This window comes from Xenopus laevis, chromosome 1S, assembly GCF_017654675.1.
Source record: "Xenopus laevis strain J_2021 chromosome 1S, Xenopus_laevis_v10.1, whole genome shotgun sequence".
Classification (NCBI taxonomy): domain Eukaryota; kingdom Metazoa; phylum Chordata; class Amphibia; order Anura; family Pipidae; genus Xenopus; species Xenopus laevis.
The window spans coordinates 25,035,720-25,053,925 of NC_054372.1; the positions used below are offsets into that span (position 1 = coordinate 25,035,720).

The 18,206-nt window shown below is 39.8% G+C and overlaps 1 protein-coding gene across 2 annotated transcripts in view; it reads left to right on the forward strand.

Annotated features, from left to right (window-relative positions):
* The window catches only part of klf3.S (Kruppel-like factor 3 (basic) S homeolog), a 39,247-nt gene that overhangs the window by 7,567 nt on the left and 13,474 nt on the right, over positions 1-18,206 (forward strand). For both annotated transcript variants that reach the window (XM_018243095.2, XM_041579424.1), the window contains exon 2: positions 13,039-13,125. In XM_018243095.2, the coding sequence (XP_018098584.1) occupies positions 13,069-13,125 (57 nt within the window). In that variant the 5' untranslated portion in view covers positions 13,039-13,068. The remainder of the gene's footprint in view (positions 1-13,038; positions 13,126-18,206) is intronic.

An 18,206-nucleotide genomic window follows, 5' to 3' on the forward strand; every position in this document is an offset into this window, starting at 1 on the left:
CTTTTTTCCCTATTAATAACATTGGGATCAACCATTATTTTTTACGGGCCAGGCCGGTAAAATACTGGCCAGTTGGCAACCCTACTTGTGATCAGGTCTGACCCTAGAGTGAATGTATGCACACATAGTGGGTGTAAGGAATTAGTCTGTAACCTCTAATGGGGCAGGGACTGAATGATGACACTGTTATAATGTGAAGCTGCTGTATAGTTACTGTATAGGATAATAATAGAAAATGAATCACAATAAACACTAGGAGAGGGAGCTATGAGACGATAATAATAAACTGCTGACCAGTACAGACCACTAAAAGAGGGACAAAGATTCACCCATGCAGCTGTCTGAGAAGAAGACACAAAACAAATGAAGGAATAAGTAGGGTTTGGGCATGACGGCCCGGTGATTTACATTACTGTCTTGCTGTGATGGGGCTTTTAGGTTCACTTCCATTCAGGGCACTGTGTGCGGCTTGTATGTGCGTGGGCTCCTGGAATGTTATTTGACTTCTGATCAGACTGACCCTGGTGTATGTGTGAAGGATGTGGGGGACGATAAGGAATTAGATTGTGAGCTTCACTGGGGCAGAGCCTGATGGAAATGATTGCATGATATGAAGGGAAGTAAAGGATTACCTTCAACATATAGTTTACAGTAAATTATTTATAAAGCATCAATATATTCTGCAGCTCTGTTCAATACATGGGTTTATTACATTTATAATAGGTTGATACAAGAGGTGAAGAGGGAACATGCTTAAAAGAGCTTACAACCTAGTGGCACTTATGTCATGTACAACAACTACCAGCAGTCACAGACAAGACAAGGAAGTTGTAGTTACAAAATCGATGTAAATGTTCCATCTAAAAATGACCTCTACCCATTTCTTAACACGGAAAAATTCACATTTTACATTGTGCGCGCCTTTGTATCACTGTTAAACAGCCACCCACTTATCTCCAGCTGTGGTTGAAAGCCAGGTCTCCACCAACTCTCACTTCACACGCCTTCCCTTGTTTGATTACTAAACGTCCTAAACAAGCAGATATTTTGTACATCTCCCACAATTCTTTTATGACTTCCTCCTACACTGCATTTTTTTACAAGATGATCGTAAACAATTTACTTTTATGCAAATTCAGCAAACACCTCTAAGGCTATACTATATCTTAGGTATCTCTGGTGATGAGCAGTGAGAGAGTCATGTTCAGGTTTCTAAGTGCAGTTCACATGTTGCTGTGGGTCTCAGCTGGTGGTCTGGCTAAGGCCACATAAATCAGGCAGCAATGTACCAATGCAGTACTGCCCATGGCCAGACCCTATGCAACACATGAACAACCTGTGGTCTTGAAAGTCAAAGTCTGTTGTGGGTTTTGGAGGTGGTGTCACAATATCAGATAGGCCACAGGTTGACTGTTCTTGTTTTTGCTTAAAGGAGAAGGAAAGCTACGGAGGCATTTTATTGCCAATAGATTAGCTGCAATAGTGCAAGCTAGAATGCTATATTTATTCTGTAGAATGTTTTACCATACCTGAGTAAAAAGCTCTAGAAACTCTCTGTTTGTTTAGGATAGGAGCTGCAGTATTAACATGGTGTGACATCACTTCCTGCCGGAGTCTCTCCCTGCTCTGGGCTCAGATTACAGCAGAGAAGGGAGGGGTGGGGGGAGAGGAGCAAACTGAGCATGCTCTTGCCCAGGGCAATGAGGTTTAAGCTGAAGGCAGGAAGTCTGATACAGAAGCCCATGTGTACACAATAGAAGGAAAGAAATGCAATGTTTCTTTTGACAGAGGACTCAGAGCAGCATTACTTTGAGGGTTTACTGGTATATTTAGATGGACCTTTCTGATAAGGCTTACTTAGTTTTAACCTTTCCTTCTCCTTTAACCAGTAAATCAGGAAGCTTCTCACAATCCCTGCTGCTAAGGCTCCAGATTTGTTTTCCTAACCAGGGTGAGGCTCCCAGAGAGATGCCCCTTCACCTTGTCTGGAAAGACTGTGTTGTTGATGGGGGGCAGGAGGAAGTTGGAAAGAATATAGATCTGAGAACGCTGACATGGGAACTGCCCAATATTCTCACAGCTCTTTACTTTTTTGTTTGTTAGTTTGAGGCCACATGAATGGAATGTTAGCCATTTCACTTGTTTGTTGTGCCTGTAAATACAATGTCAATTAGTTCTACATTTCTTGCTCTTTTCCTGGTGTTACAGCCCTTAGTTACTTCTCCCTCCATCGAGCAAATGTTCTGGGGGGAAAACTGTAGCAATAAAAATCTGACTATGAGAACTGTTTCTTGCACTGGGGTTTATCTCCTGAAAAGTGAAATGGGCGTGAAGGAGAGAGTTGTGAGGAACACAATTTCCAGGGCCCTTCATTCTGTCCTTATACTGGTCAAAGAAATTTAGTTTAATTATGATTAGGGATGCACCGATCCACTATTTTGGATTCGGCTGAACCCACAAATCCTTTGTGAAAGATTTGGCCGAATACTGAACTGAATCCTAATTTGCATATGCAAATTAGAGATGGGAAGGGGAAACATGTTTTACTTCCTTGTTTTGTGACATAAAGTCAAGCAATTTCCCTCCCATCCCCTAATTTGCATATGCAAATTAGGATGCGTTTCCGCCAGGCAGAAGTATTCAGCCGAATTCAAATCCTGCTGAAAAAGGCAGAATCCTGGCCAAATCCCAATCTTAATCATCCCTAATTATAATCAATTGTCTTTTTTTTTTTTTTCTATTTATCAACACAAGGGTATAAATATAATACATATGTTAAAAATAGGACATTTATTTTGAAATTAAGGTACTGTTGTATTATAATTGAAAAAAATTTAAATTAAAATATATATATTTTTTGCTTAAAATGGAGATGACCATCCCTGATTTTGGAGTTACCTGGATATTGGGTTCCTGATTAGCGATCCCATACCTATACCTTATTCACATTACAGACATGTAGGTGATTTTGATCCATAGAACTGGGTTGCCTGATATACTGCACAGTAGTAATTGTAGGTAGGAAGGCTACAGTGAGAGCAGGTATAGGTATGGGATCTGTTATCTGGAAACCCATTATCCAGAAAGCTCCGAATTCTTGAAAGGCTGTTTCCCATAGACAAATTTTAAAAAATGATTTCCTTTTTCTCTGTAATAATAAAACACTGTCTTGTACTTGATCCAAACTAAGATATAATTAATTCATAATAGAAGCAAAACCAACCTATTGGGTTTATTTAATGTTTACATAATTTCCTAGTAGACTTAAGGTATGAAGATCAGGGTCGGACTGGAGCCTTTGGGGCACACCGGGGCTGCACAACGACGGGCCCTCCTGGCAGTTCCCAGGGGCCTCCTCCGACCGCAAAATTGCCGACATGCGCAAAAAAACATGCCGACGTGCTTATGGAAAAAAAACGCAGTGACGTGCATGTGCAGAAAACACATTGACGCTCATGCGTCAAAAATGCTGAGACGCGCCCGTGTGCGTAAACATGCACAAGCAGGCCAACAATGGGGGGCCAGGTTTGGGCTGGCGGGGCCCACCGGGTTTTTTCTCGGTGTCCCGTGGGCCCAGTCTGACCCTGATGAAGATCCAAAAATCCAGAAAACCCCAGGTCCCGAGCATTCTGGATAACAGGTCCCATACCTGTATAAGAGAAAGCCAGATGGTGACTGCCAAAGCTGTGGCGTGTCAGCTGTTGATGAAGTGCAAAAGCTTTGGAAGGCAGAAGTATAGAATGCCAGCCATAATTACTAGTGCCTTTGGGGTGAATGATATATCTATAAATATAATATAATCATAGCTATAATGATTTTTCATAAGTAGCTGAGTGTGTGTAAACTTTTATTTTACTTATATCCACTTTGCTTTACTGTGTGCACAGAAAAGACCTTCTCCATACCTGTGCATGGATGTATATGTGTCATTTGTTATTATATGTGCATGGAAGCTAACATAGTGCTTGCCGTTGTCGAGGGAAGCGTGAAGATTTAATGATAGCATCAGTATCAAGTGATCAGAAATAGGAAAACATGACTCCGCCTACACACGGAGGAGGCCTTGTTGCCTTTACTAAGTAATATTATTTCTACCAACTATTTCCCTGACTGAAGTTCTTTTTAAAAGAAGCTTGTTTTTTTCATTCCTGACATTTAGGTAAAATCATTTCTAACTGTGAGAATTTTCAAAAATCTGTGTGAATGACTGATAACCAAAACAAGGCATAGTTCTTAGCATGTTATCACAATTGTCCCTATGTACGCAACAAAACCTGCCAGTCTCAGGAGAGGACGTTATTTCAGAGAATAATCATATCAGACTGTGCAAGGTTTCCTCTATGCGTGGCTTTACAGAATAAGCCTTTGCTTATGAGAATGCTGAGAGTTGCTGCCCAACAACAGGTTCAACCTCCCAGACCAATAGGACATAATCCGCAAAGCTTCTGCTTGTGAGAAGCATAAGTACAGCAGGTAAGGAAGCGGTTAACTACGACATCCGCTCAGAAAGAATTCCGCTGGTTCTTTGTGAGGAATGAAAAGTGTCACTGTCCTTTTACTCTGCAAGTCTGACCTCGCTTGAGCTTTTTTTTTCCCACAAGCACAAAAACTGCAGTGATTATTAAGAAAATGAGCCCTGACTGGCCATTATATACAAACTTCAGGTCATCTGACAGCTGCACATTTCGTGAGGTTTTTTTTTGGAATTTTTTTATTATTATTTTAGTATAGCTCCAAACTTTCGTTTTTTCAATTCCCATACTAAAGAAGTACTTGGGGCTATTTTCCGGTGCTGCCGTTGCAGACAAGAGAGCCCCTTGTTCCCTTAGTCAGTATAGCTTCCCTTGAAGGAGGGAACCAGTCTGCATATTTTCTGCCTAGGGATCTGATATCTACTTTGTTCCTTTTTACTGCCTTCCCCCTATTTTACTCTTCCAAAACGGTAATGCACAGGCTTGAGACAGGAAACCAGACAGCAGTCTGCTCTGATAAGGGAAGGCATTGTCTAAGGGAGGGATCCTATTGCTATTTTGTCTGTACCCAGCCCTCCCTTTTCCTTGAAGCCTGACAGGGGTAATATGCAAGAGAAGCAGAATTAGTTGGTACTTTCTTGCACTGAGATGAGAAATCCTAAATGCCATGTTGGAATAGTATACCTTTAATTGTCCCTTCCTAAATGTGTTTGGCTTGGTCATCAACAATTGGTTCTTGCCTGATCGATTCTCGAACGATCGGACTTCTTCATCTCCCGACCAGCCACTAACCATTTCAATCAAATAAAGTAGTAAAAGAACAGATTAACCGATGTTCTGCAATCGTACAAACGTTATGTCCGACAAAGTTGGTGACATTCTCCCACTGAAAATCGTACGATCGGCAATACGTGCAGAGAAATGATCAGAAAAATCAGAAATCATAAGATCATTTAACTGGTTGACTATGCAGTATATTAAACAGCTGTAGCACATGGCATTTTGTGCACATGCAAAGGATGACATTTTAAATGATGCCCATGTAGCAGCTGACATTACTACAGAGGTGTCTGGTTGGCATGACTTTAATCAACACGAACCATGTGCCCTTTAATTACTTAGGTCACAACACAAATATAAAAAGCCTGCAGATTCCAAATACATCTGATGGTTTAAGAAACAATGGGTAACTTGTAAGGGATTCTCCAGTTATTCATGTAGCTTATTACAGAATGAATAATTATTATTTTATTACATTTATTACAGTAGAATTTAGGGTAAGAAGGGGTTTTAATCAAAAGATTTCTAGCAACTAATAAATATTTTTTATTAAATTTAAATAGTACTCTTTTACTCTTCGTTATAACCATTAGTTAGAGGTAGGAAAACACACCTAGGGTATTACAGAATGGCAGGTAAATTCTCTGTCATTGTGGTTTTTGGTTTTACCTTGGCAACCAAGAGAGCTGCAATGCAGGAAGTAGTGTTCTGGCTATTATGTTAGACACCCAGTCACTCCAGCCTTTATACATTACATTTTTGGATAACTAACTATATCAGAATCAGAAACATGTTTTATTTTGCACAGCTTATCTATTTACCCAGTTTTTATTTTTATTTCTTTACAATTCCTTTAAAGCCTCATAGAGCAGACAATCAGTGCTCTCCTGGGGCTGCAGGAAAAAGGCTGAAGCCTGTCAAACTCACTGGGATTTTCCTATATTTGTACCTATGCACCTGCTCTTATTTGCATAAAGAACAGTTGGTGTTCATGTTGACCTAACGGGTGTGAACAACAATACTTATCATAACCTGCTTTCTGTTTGGTCAAGAGCTCTGGTGCTCTGGCAGAGGTCCACAAGACTAGCTGAGTGTTGCAAGAGCAGAATAGTACAAGTGAGCCCATGTTTACACAGTGCGGTATTACAGCTAAGGCAGTGGTGGAACAACTGGCTCTCAGAGACACTGTTTTTATTAACTGCATTAGATATACAGTATCTCTATATCTATATATCTATATATGCAGTTCAGAAAGACCCACACTCCAAGATTAGTAAACCATCAGTGTTTATTTTTCAAACTTGTGCATCCAACGCTTTGGCCCTAATGGCCCTAATGTTGGCCGAAATGTTGGATGCACAAGTTTGAAAAATAAACACTGATGGTTTACTAATCTTGGAGTGCGGGTCCTTTTGAACTGAACATAATGCATATTGCTGCTAGTTTCCACCTTGTTCATCTATATGAAAATTTGAAGTGGATGTGGTTTCAGGTGCTTGATAGCAAATTCATTCAAAATATCGATAAAATCAATACAGGGGCGATGCACCGGTAAGGCAAGTTTAGAAACTCACCTCAAGCTGCAGTGTCCCACTCGTTACTGGCAGAAATTGGGCTCTAAGTCCCCCTCCGGTGGGATCATGAACCCCCCTCCTGGCCCCAATATGAACCCCCTGGCACCAATAAGGTGAGCGTGGGGGGCAGCAATAAGCCACCTCAGGATCGCCCCTGAATCTATACATCATGAGTTCATATGGTAACTTGTCTAAAATTTTGCTGAATCAGTTGATATCACTAGTTAATGAGTTGGCCATTGCAAAGTGCAAATCCTCTTAATCTGATCATCAATGGACCTTGCCTATATCTTCCTTAGTTCCATCTCTAGTACAACAAATAAGATTCTCCATATAGTCCCTCTACATTTGCATTCACAACCTTCAAAGGCATTTTGCTGATTTTTCAGGGGCATAAATTAGAGGAAGTGCACAAGTGTTTTCTCCACTTCACTAAAACAAGGCATTCAATTACCATGAAACTGTTTTACAAATCCATTAATGATAATTAATCAAGCTATTGATGATAAACTGCATTACAAGGTTAACATACAGCACTAAATCCTACTGAACTTGTCCTTCCCTAGATGAGCAGTTAACCGACGCAAATATACACTGATTTTATTTTCTAATAAAGGGCCGATCAGCCTGATATTTAGATCATATTCCACCCGTTATCATAAAGCTAAGCAGTTATCAATTGTTTTTATGACATTGTTATCATGGTGTACAGCGATACATTTTCTGCTCTGTAAGTTTAGCCAAAGTGTCTAGGTGTTATCTCTGCTCTGCCGGCTCCTTTCTACAGTATTTGCCAATTTCAGTTTGTATATACACAACACAGCCCTGATTCAAAGTTCTTTCGTAAACTGCCCAGATTTTTCTTTCCTGCTTGCTCTAGCAAATTGTATCAACCTTAAACCCTCGAGTTCCAGAGGGGCCTGTGGAGCTTTGTAATGATTTACAGATCTCACTGGCTCCGAGGTGGTTAAGTCCTAAAACTTCCCTCTGTAACACTCCATAGGAAGTTCTAGAAAAAGGTCACAGAAGGGGGACCATTTCTTCCCCCTTTTCCTTTTTATTGTTGATGTTCAAGGTCTGTGCTCCGAATCAGACGATCCCACAGCCCTGACACACACCAACATCTGGCAATCCCCAGTTGTAAGAGTCAGCTCCCTTTTATGTGGAAGAGAGTAAATTACATTAAATAAGGGATATATTGGATATCCTATGCCTAAAGGTCTAAGCGTTAACACAGATGTATTTGGTTTTTATTAGATTTTACTACAGATTTAACTACAGTGGCCACAGTTGAAAATTCTGCAGATCTCTGACAACGCTTATTCTAAAGTATCATACTGGTAGAGTTTCGCAATTCGTGATTGACTTTTCCCATCTTTTAGCATTTTGATGAGTAAAGTTGACCTACCTGTAATTGGCTAAGATCAGGACAGGGATGTCAAGCGTTATCCTTAAATTCTCAGTTGAACTTTCACCCCAGAATCTAAGCAGAAGAATAATTAAAATACAATAAGATCATTCTTGAATTACAAGAGCAAAATACCTCCTTCCTAAAGCTTTAGTACAGTGATCCCCAACCAGTAGCTCCTGAGCAACATGTTACTCTCCAACCCCTTGGATGTTGCTCCCAGTGGCCTCAAAGCAGGAGCTTATTTTTGAATTTCGGGCTTGGAGGCAAGTTTTGGTTGTATAAAAACTAGGTGTTCTGCCATACAGGGCTTCAATGTAGGTTGACAATCCACATAGGGGCTACCAAATGACCAATCACAGCCCTTATTTGGCACCCCAGGAACAGTTTTCATGCTAGTGTTGCTCTCCAACTCCTTTTACTTCTGAATGTTGCTCACGGGTTCAAAAGGTTGGGGATCCCTGCTTTAGTATGTATAAGTCTATACCAGAACTTCAATGCATGCTTTATGGCCCAGACATACGCTTCATCTAGTGCTCTGATGGCAACATATAAACACCTTGAGGAATGTTGTGCCATGTCCAGGATCCAGTGGACATAAAGGGGAAGTTCACCTTTAAATTGCAACGTATAGGTAATCCTATGCTAATTAACCTTTTAGCATGCATTCTGGCTGTTGGAAATTGCTGACCCTAGTAATGTAATAAAGACCTATCTTTTAAGCCATCTCCATCCATCTTCCATTCTGACTTTAAAACTGTTGCCGTATTGCTAGGATTGATGAACTTACACTTTGTCTAGATTTTTTAAGCCAGAGAGAATAGTTCTGTTTCCATTATATTACAGTTGGGTTCAAGGTTATCTTTTCCAGGGAGGAGAGATCATATTTGGCGTAATAAAAGTTGTCTTCAGCTTTTAAATTTCTGTTCCCACATTTTGGAAGGACCATACTGCAGCTATCACAGAAAATGTCAATACTAGCTGTCTAGAGGAGCAAGGTATGCAGTTGTGAGTTTCTAGATTGTCCTGGAGATGCTCAAGTATTATTTACAAGTTTCCACTATTATGTCGCTGATCTGCCACACTGAGAAATGACCAAGCTAAATTATGTTCTTGGTCATTGATTAATTTAATAAAAGCTATAAAAATATTCAACTGCACATTTGACCGAAACCCCCAAAACACAGAAAAGAAACATAAATCAGTTTTGTGTGAAACTTTTTATTTTTACATTTTTAAATACATTTTTGCTTCAACTTCAATTTGCAGTGTCCCAAGAGCCATGTTCTGCACTTTTTATTATTCCTAAACAAAGCCATTGAGTTCATTGTACTGCAGTTTCCGTGCGTAATTACAAACGTATGTCTGCAAAGACCGCTCATGTTTTCCTTGCTTTCGTTTTTAATCAGTTTGGTTATAAATATATTTATTAGCATGTGACAGGAATTGCACATCTGTTTCTGCTGTTAGGCAATGCTGTCCTCTTCCCACCCAGTTTGAATGTCAAGCTCATGTCCCTCTCAACTGCTGTGAATTATAGCCATAGTCATTCTCATCCAACCTTCAGCTGATGGTTGATTTTCCCAAAACCCCTGAGGACCATGACTTTGACAGATAGTTTCCAGAAATGGATCAGTTTGGAGTACAACAGATTTATCCTGACAAAAAAGAAGACTGTTATCTTATATATAGGATATATTGTATTTTGTGTTTCTTAACATATTGCTTCATTTGCAATGAGAGCTTGTTTGTATTATGAGGGGCCTCGGTTCCCCATACAGAGAGCTCAATGCAGAGCTGCAATGTTGAGGTAAGAGGCTGTCATCCTCATTATGGAAGAATGGCAGTAAACTATGGGAAAGAGAATTAACCAAAACAATATCAATGCGGGAGGGAGAAATTACACAGCACATAAGGAGTAGCACAGTACTAACATGAAACAACACCACCAACTTTTGGCACAGCTCCATTTATTTTCTGGGCTACAGACTGGTACCATTGCTCTATATCAAAAACTTGGGATGTATCATCATTTAACTCAGATAATGGGGACATATTGGGCTACAGATGGAGAAACTGCTATTTCAAGTACAGAAACAGGTTATTGCTTTCAGTGGTATGCAAGTATAACCACAATTATGATGGCACTTAAGGATACAAGTAACATGCTTGTTATATAATAAATTACCGGGCCCAATCACTTGTGGACACCATCAGGCAAATGCACAGCTGCATAACGTCCAGAAATAGTTGTTTATCTTGGAGAGGGCTTGATCTGAAGTCCCCACCCCCAGGAATTTTTGGTCGGAAAGAAAGAGAGGCTTAAGCTGAATTTCTCATATCAATGGGGGGTAAAGACCCTTAATATTTCACAAATTTCACCCCTGTTACCTTTAGTCAGTTAAAGGTTTCCTGTATGAAAACAATATAGAAACAGATGAAGAATGTGTAGGGAAGCATGACTATCCAAGTTTAACTTAACCTTTCCCCTACTTTTTATTTCTCCATGACTAGTGGAGAAATTCTGTTGAAAATGTTCTTTTAACATTCCATCGAAGAACATTTTTTTTACATTCAGTACATAAATAATAAAGCTACAAATACATTGTCTTGACTTGCCTATGTTTGCATCATGGGTTCATTTAATGCTCTCTTGCCTTTCTTACTTTCATGTCATGTGATTACTGACATCAAATGGCAGAGTGGGCACTCACATGAAACTTCCCATCAGCTGCAGCTCTAGAAAAGCCCCAAGGCAATACTTGTGAACAGCATTCAAAGTAAGGTGTGGCATGTGCTAGAGGGCCAGCTAGTTTTGATATGGTTGATCTGTACAAAATAGAACTACAAATAAAAAATTAATGGGGCACTGTAAAAATGTTTGCAAGGAGAAAAGTTATGCCTTTGTCCAAAAAATTTTCCTTTTGGCAAATTTAATTTTATAGTTTGCACCAGTGCAGAGTGAATGTAATAAAACTTTTGCTGAAAAAGTTGTTTGCTCCAAAAGATTACATCTTCAAGCACCTTTTAAAAGTGGCCAATGCCCAATTAAAGTTCGCAATGCAATAGTTTTAGGATATTACATGGCGTACTGCAAATTTTTATTCTTATTTTTGCAAATTGTTCTGATCTTTGCGACTTTTATTACATTCCCTTTTAACCTGCAATTTTCTTAAAAAAACTTTTTGAAGCAAAAATATGGTAAATGCTGCAACAAACAACTTTTCTATGTGATTTCTATGTACAATAACTTGTCCAATACTAGCGAGTACCATCTACTGAGTGGTAGGGTATTGCAATTTTAAACCGTAGCAAGACTTGCCTTATTTCCCACCAACATAAGTGTTGCAGGTATTGTGTATGGAGTAGGGTGGTACCTACTAAATTATTCAATATCTCAAGGTCTACACTTTGGAAGGCGTATGTCAAGTTCAAGAAGATCTTTTGATGTTTGCTCTCCACACTTTTTCAACTTTAAGGGCAGAGACACAAGCTCAGATTCAGGGAGATTAGTCGCCTGGCGACAAATCTCCTCTTCTTTAGGGCGACTAATCTCCCCAAACTGCCTCCCCTGCATTCCCGCTGGCTAGAATATAAATCACCGATGGGATGACACTCTGAGCGCTTCTTTTTCGCCAGGCGACTAATCTCCCCGAATATGCCCTAAAACATCTGTTAAATAACACAAAAGGGACAGATAAAAATGGCACCAAGCTAAAACTGCCAATACTCAAACAGATATTGCCATCAGATAGAAGGTTTTGTACAATAATCTTTTTGCATGTGTTGCAGCCGGAAGACCAGAGAGATCTTAGTGGTTGGACTGCAGTAAGGATTAATGGCATTAGTATAAGTGTTATAGCCATCTTGATTCACTCATTTCAAGTAAATTGGAACACACTGGAACATTTTGCACAAAAAACATGAGTGAGGAGGCAGCAAGCTTTGCACAGTAAGGCTCATTAAAGAGAAGCCACCCACTCATTTCACGTGTCAAGGAACAAATTTTCTCTCCTGTGTATGGGGCCTTCCGACTGGTCTTCCCGAACGATATCTGGCCACGATATTGATTGTGAAGGTTTCATTTTTCTGCCAACCTAGGGATTGTTCAGATTACCCCTGCCATTGGTGGGCATATCGGTGAAAGAACCACTCGTTTGGCGATGACACAAGACGAGCGGATCGGATCTCTTCATGTATGGTCAGCTTTAATGAGGTGTCATGCAAATCGAATTAAAGTCTCAGAGCAAAGCTCTCTGTTTGAACGAGGTAGCTAGATGTTATTTCCCCCAACCTACAATCCAAGGAGAGTGTTGTCTGTTTTACACTCAATTTTGCACAGTTACATGTTTATAATTCTACTCTCTCAACATGTCCAAGAAGTCTACATTGAGTGTAGTATAATGAGTTCAGAGACATGTCAGTAGGTTGATTTGATCTGGCAAAGGGAATGTAATGCTCTATAGAATTTATGTAACCTACACCACTCAATTTATTTCAGAACATAAATTATTACTTCTGAATAAAATGCCTGTGGGAGGTGAATAGTAGCTAGAAGCTAATATGTCTGAAAACCTATAATCTATTAAGAACACCATTGCAAGTTATATAGCAGCTCCCACGGGTATGCAAATGTCTGATGTTATTTCGACTTTTCTATAATTAGATTGTAAAGTCTTAGGCTTTATTTATTATTCTAGTCAAGTGTAATCTTGTAGAACTGCAGAGTATTCTAGTCAAGTTTAAACTGCTTAACAAATGCTGACTTTGTAGTGATATTTTGTATTTTTTCCTTTCATTTCAGACAAAGCACAACAGTCGCCTTCATGCAATTATGCTGATGTTTGACCCGATTCCTATCAAACAAGAGATCATGGAGCCTATACCAATGGTGAGTACAGTAAATCTGTAAGAGAGGTTTAATTTGGCTATACAATTGCCATATCCAAATGAATTTTACAACAGTGTATTCATGGAACCTATAATAAATGTTTTGCCAATGGCATGTGTGACTCCTATGGCTATTAATGTGCTGGATGTCCTCACTTGGAGCCAATCACAGTGTCCGTCTCCTATACTAACTTCTTTTATGTATGTCACCCAGGTTTAGGTGGCAATCACTATGGCCAGTCCCAAGTGAGAAAGTGAGAGATAGTGCAAACCATATTTCTTAACACACACTTTAAGCCTTCCCCAGTTACAGCAAATACACAACTCAAGCCACTATGGCTGATCAAAACCAGGGACGGATGAGTTTTGGGCAGTCAAATGAATCAAACCCATACACTAAAATCACAGTTATTCCAAATGATTAGTCTCCCAGAGCTTTTTCTTTTGCCATAGCTGTGCAACTTTTTTTACAGAGTGGGCAAAACACCCATTATACAAAATATTTGGTACATAATAATATTATATCATGGAAAATCTGGAAGGCAACATTTGACTATCTCTGCAATGTCATTGTGAGACCCCTAAATATGTACTGACCCCAAAGTACATTTGTGTGCCACTGTGTGCAACTCTAGGAAGATTAAAATCAAGGCTGCTTTTTATTTAAACTCGACTACTGGATCAAATTACCGTCATTGTGAGAAATCCGCCTGACAAATAAATCATATGGAATTAGCCTGTGTGTTTCTGGGACTTAAAAGGAAGTTAGTAATAGCAGCAGCTGGTCTGATAAAAATTACAGTGACTGGAAATAGCCCCCTTCACTTATTTCTTTTTTTGTTTGCTAGAACATTAAAGTCCATTCATAAAAGCTATTAAGAAACATTCTTTTTATGAAAGGGAGTCTCATCATGCCCCAATATTTTTGTAACAGTGGTAATAACAGCTCTTTTCTACACTGGAACAAATCATTTCTACGCCGGAGAGAAATTGTCATAATACTCTGCCCTTTCAAGGGGCAGTATACCCTCTGTTCATCATCATCAATTTAATCAATATGGCTTTTCATCATTTAAAGGGGCAGTATACCATCTTGTTCAATAACAGTTTAATCAACATCGAATTTCGACTATTGTTTTAATCACCCAAAAAGTTTTTTATATATATATCTTGAGCTAAATAAGACAAATAGTGAAACTAAAGCTACTTCAGGGCAGATTTACTAAAGGACGAAGTGGCTAACACTTGCGACTTTTCACCAGCATTGCCACCCGCAGGGACATTGGCGATTTACTAACGGGTGCAGGTGCCAATTCGTTAGTAAAGGAGGCTGACGCTAGCAGTCATTCGCATTCTATCGGCAGGCAACTCTTCGCTCTGGCGAACGGACGCTACTCCGGAAATTCACTAAAATGTTTTTACTGGACGTTACCTCTTTTGCCAGAGTTGCCTTCGCCACCTCAGACCGGGCGTAGTGCATTAAAGTAGCTAGATCTTCCTCGATCTTCTGTTACTTACATTATATTCTGTGAGCCGAAAATGTATCAAAGTCCAAAAAACACTGAGGTCTTTTCCTTTTTTGATTGCCTGCAAAAGACCTAACAAACCTTTTTTGGGTAACCGGTTTTCCCCATACATTTGCAAACATTTGGAACATTAATTTTACAGTGGGCTCATGTGTAGGGCATTAGAATAAATCGATTGTCTTTATTAAGGTTCCCTGGACATGTGTTTTTAAAAGTGTCATTTGTAAGTATATGCACCAACATTAAACATAAGGGTAGGGACACACTGGGCGATTTGGGGAGATTTAGTCGCCTGGCGACTAATCGCCGCGACTTTCCACGACCAATCTTCCCCGAATGCCTCCCCTCACTCTGCGCCTGGATAAAATGAAAAATTGCCTGCGCTAATCACACGCGGCGATTTGTTTTCCGAAGTCGCCCGAAGTTTCCTCGTGAGGCAACTTCGGGCGATTTCGGAAAACGAATCGCCGTGTGTGATTAGCGCCGGCGACTTTTCATTTTATCCAGGCGCAGAGTGAGGGGAGGCATTCGGGGAGAAAAGTCGCTGCGATTAGTCGCCAGGCGACTAAATCTCCCCAAATCGCCCAGTGTGTCCCTACCCTAAAGATGTCCATACAACTTTAAATTTCCCGCCTTATGCAAATTGACCTTAGCGCAAGATCCCTAGCAAAGTTTCACTAAGCAGAAATTAACGCTAGCGCATCTTCACTATCAAATGCTCGCATTGCCGAAGTAACGATAGCGAAAAGTCATCAGCGTTTGGCGTCCACGACGAAACTCCGCATTTAAGTGAATTAGCTTTGTCTAAGCGCATTTGCACCTGGCAAAGTGTAGCAATGGGTGTGAAGCGGTCGCTGGCAACAATTTGCGCTTTAGCAAATCTGCCCCTTAATGTTTGGTCCTTACAAGGCAGATACTTTGATTACAAGTGCACAGATAATCCCCATGCATAATGACTCCTGCTATCAAAAAAAGACAAAATAAAGGTGGAAGGCTATGTGGCTGTATACGGGTAAATCAACTGCCAGACTCGCAGGGACCAAATATGGAGGAGCTTCAATATACCTGTTTTAGCTCACTAAAAAAAATAACCTAGATATTTTGTGATTAAAACAGTAGGCTAAAATTCTATTCAGCACAAGCCCTATTGAACTGATGTTGACTATGTTGGTATACTGTCCCTATACTGTCCCTATAAGTCATGAAAAATAACTATAGCACCCACTTACTACATTAAGAAGGAGCAGTTCAGTGCTAAGAAAAGGGGCAGGATGCCAGAAGAGCCCAGATCATTTCTTGCTGTGTCTGAGCATTCAATTGATGTTTTTCAGCAATGTCTATGTTGTACAAAGATAAGCAGTGATGAAAGTAAAGGGGAGCAGACTTTGTGACTTTAGGGGAATAAATATGGGGCATTGATCATGGGTCACACGTGAGTGAGGGGGGCACTGCAAGTTGCACTCATGAGTTCACTAAGACAAGTACAAACAATCTTTTTTAGTTTTTAGCTTTTGTTTAACTTTCTGTAACTTGGAAAAGTTCTGCTCTTTTATTAGGGGCAACCAACTGAAAAAAACCGGTGGAAGTCCCTTTCCTGTTATCTGTGCCTCGTTGTTTCTGCTGTTCCACACTGTTCAAGTATGTACTTTCCCTATAAAAGGGAATTTACTGGAACAGTCTGGAGTCAAAAGACATCCCTTCTGCTGTTTATTACAGGGATATCAACCTTGAGGCCCCCCTGTTGCTAAATTATAACCTAAATTACTTTCAGACTGAGGCTGACTTGGGGTGATAGTTAGGAAGGCAGAAGGCTAGATAACCCACCCTTATTATATAGTTGGGAGGGCAGAAGGCTAGATAACCCACCCTTATTCTATCCCATCAGTTTACAATTAACTATAGCAGTTTCTACATTTATGACAAACAAAAGGAATTCCACAAATCTACAAGATTTTATCTTCCATTGTGAACTGCAAGCATATTCAGTGCCTAAACTCTAAACCATTGCAACTAATTAGGAAACAGTGTGTGCCCCCTGCAAGGCATTTTTTCTTTCAAACTGTTCATGAATTCCTATGTCGTTAAATCATACAATGTGGAGCCACAAGGCTCATTTGTTGATATTAAAGTCGAACTATGTATGTCTTTTTCTACAGCTGTAGTACGTTTTCTCCTTCGATCAGTCTCCAACAGTTTTTTTTACCAGTGTGAATTTTCTTGTTTTACCAAACTAAATAAGCTTAATTAGACCCAGAGCTCTGTGTCTCCTGTGTTTGTAACCAGGCAGTGGCAAAGCACAAGTCAGACCAAGTCAGACTCGAGACAGCTAGAACTCCAGAATCCACCAAAACCTTGTCTTATATAAAAAAAAACCTAAGAATGCAAAGTGCAAAACATGGGTACAATAAACCATGTTTTTGCATATTAGCTCCCTGCCCTGCACAATTGCAGCAGGTCTCTGTGCACCTAAGTTTGCTCAATAAATACATTGCTGCCAGTGTTTTACAGCACTGTATTCAAGAAAGGTGAGCAGGGACAGGCTTGTCATTCAGATGTGCAAGCTATGAAGTGCTGGTGGGCGCAGGCTGCATTATGGTCCTGTACTAGGTAGGACCCTGGACAGAAGTGCTTTTTGAATGAGCATTAGGGGACGCTATTTTGCTCCACTTAGGGGCCGATTTACTAAGGTTCGAATAGCAAATTAGAATTTAAAAAACATTTCCATGGTCAAAACTCACAAATTAGAATTTAAAAGCACTAACACGAATTTGAATGTGGGATTTATCACAATTGGACCCTGGAAACAGTTCTAATTCAAATATTCGTCACCTAAAAACTGCTGAGTTCATGTAGAAGTCAATGGCAGAGGTCCCTTGAACTACAGTATTTGAAAATGTTAATAGTAGTGATGAGCCACATTTTTGGCAAGTTTCGATGAGAAAAATACGCCCCATAGACACCAATGGGAGAAGAAAAATGTTGCGCCTCGAAAAAAATTCAACACGTTTTTTCTGGAGGAAAACTTGATTTGAATTTGATTCAAGTTTTTTGGTCGAGACTATTCAGTCGAATTTTAGACATTTAAATTTCTTCATAAATACTGTAACATACCTTTAGAATTGTGAATAAAATATAATTTATTAGAGTTTTAAAAATCACATTACTGATGTAACCCCCTTAGTGTTTTTAACTTCTGCCTGGGGTTAATAACCCCCTACATCTCTAGCAGGGAAGTCCTTGCACTTATTTTAATCTGCAACACATAAGTCTCTGACCGCTGTTCCTACTACAGTTTCCAGCACTTCCAGTAAGCTGGTCATAGGTCTCACAGTTGATATAGATATACTATATATAAAATATGCAAAACTCAGCATAGTTATGGGTAGTTATGAGTAGGAGCCACCCTTTATAATCATTATCCTCAAAATTAGAAATGTACAAAGCCATCCCTCATGACTGTGACCTGACTGGTGCCGTCATGGAGGCCATCATCAGCTGCCAATGATAATCCCTATGGTCAAAATAGTGCAAATATGCAGAAAATAATTTTAACTCA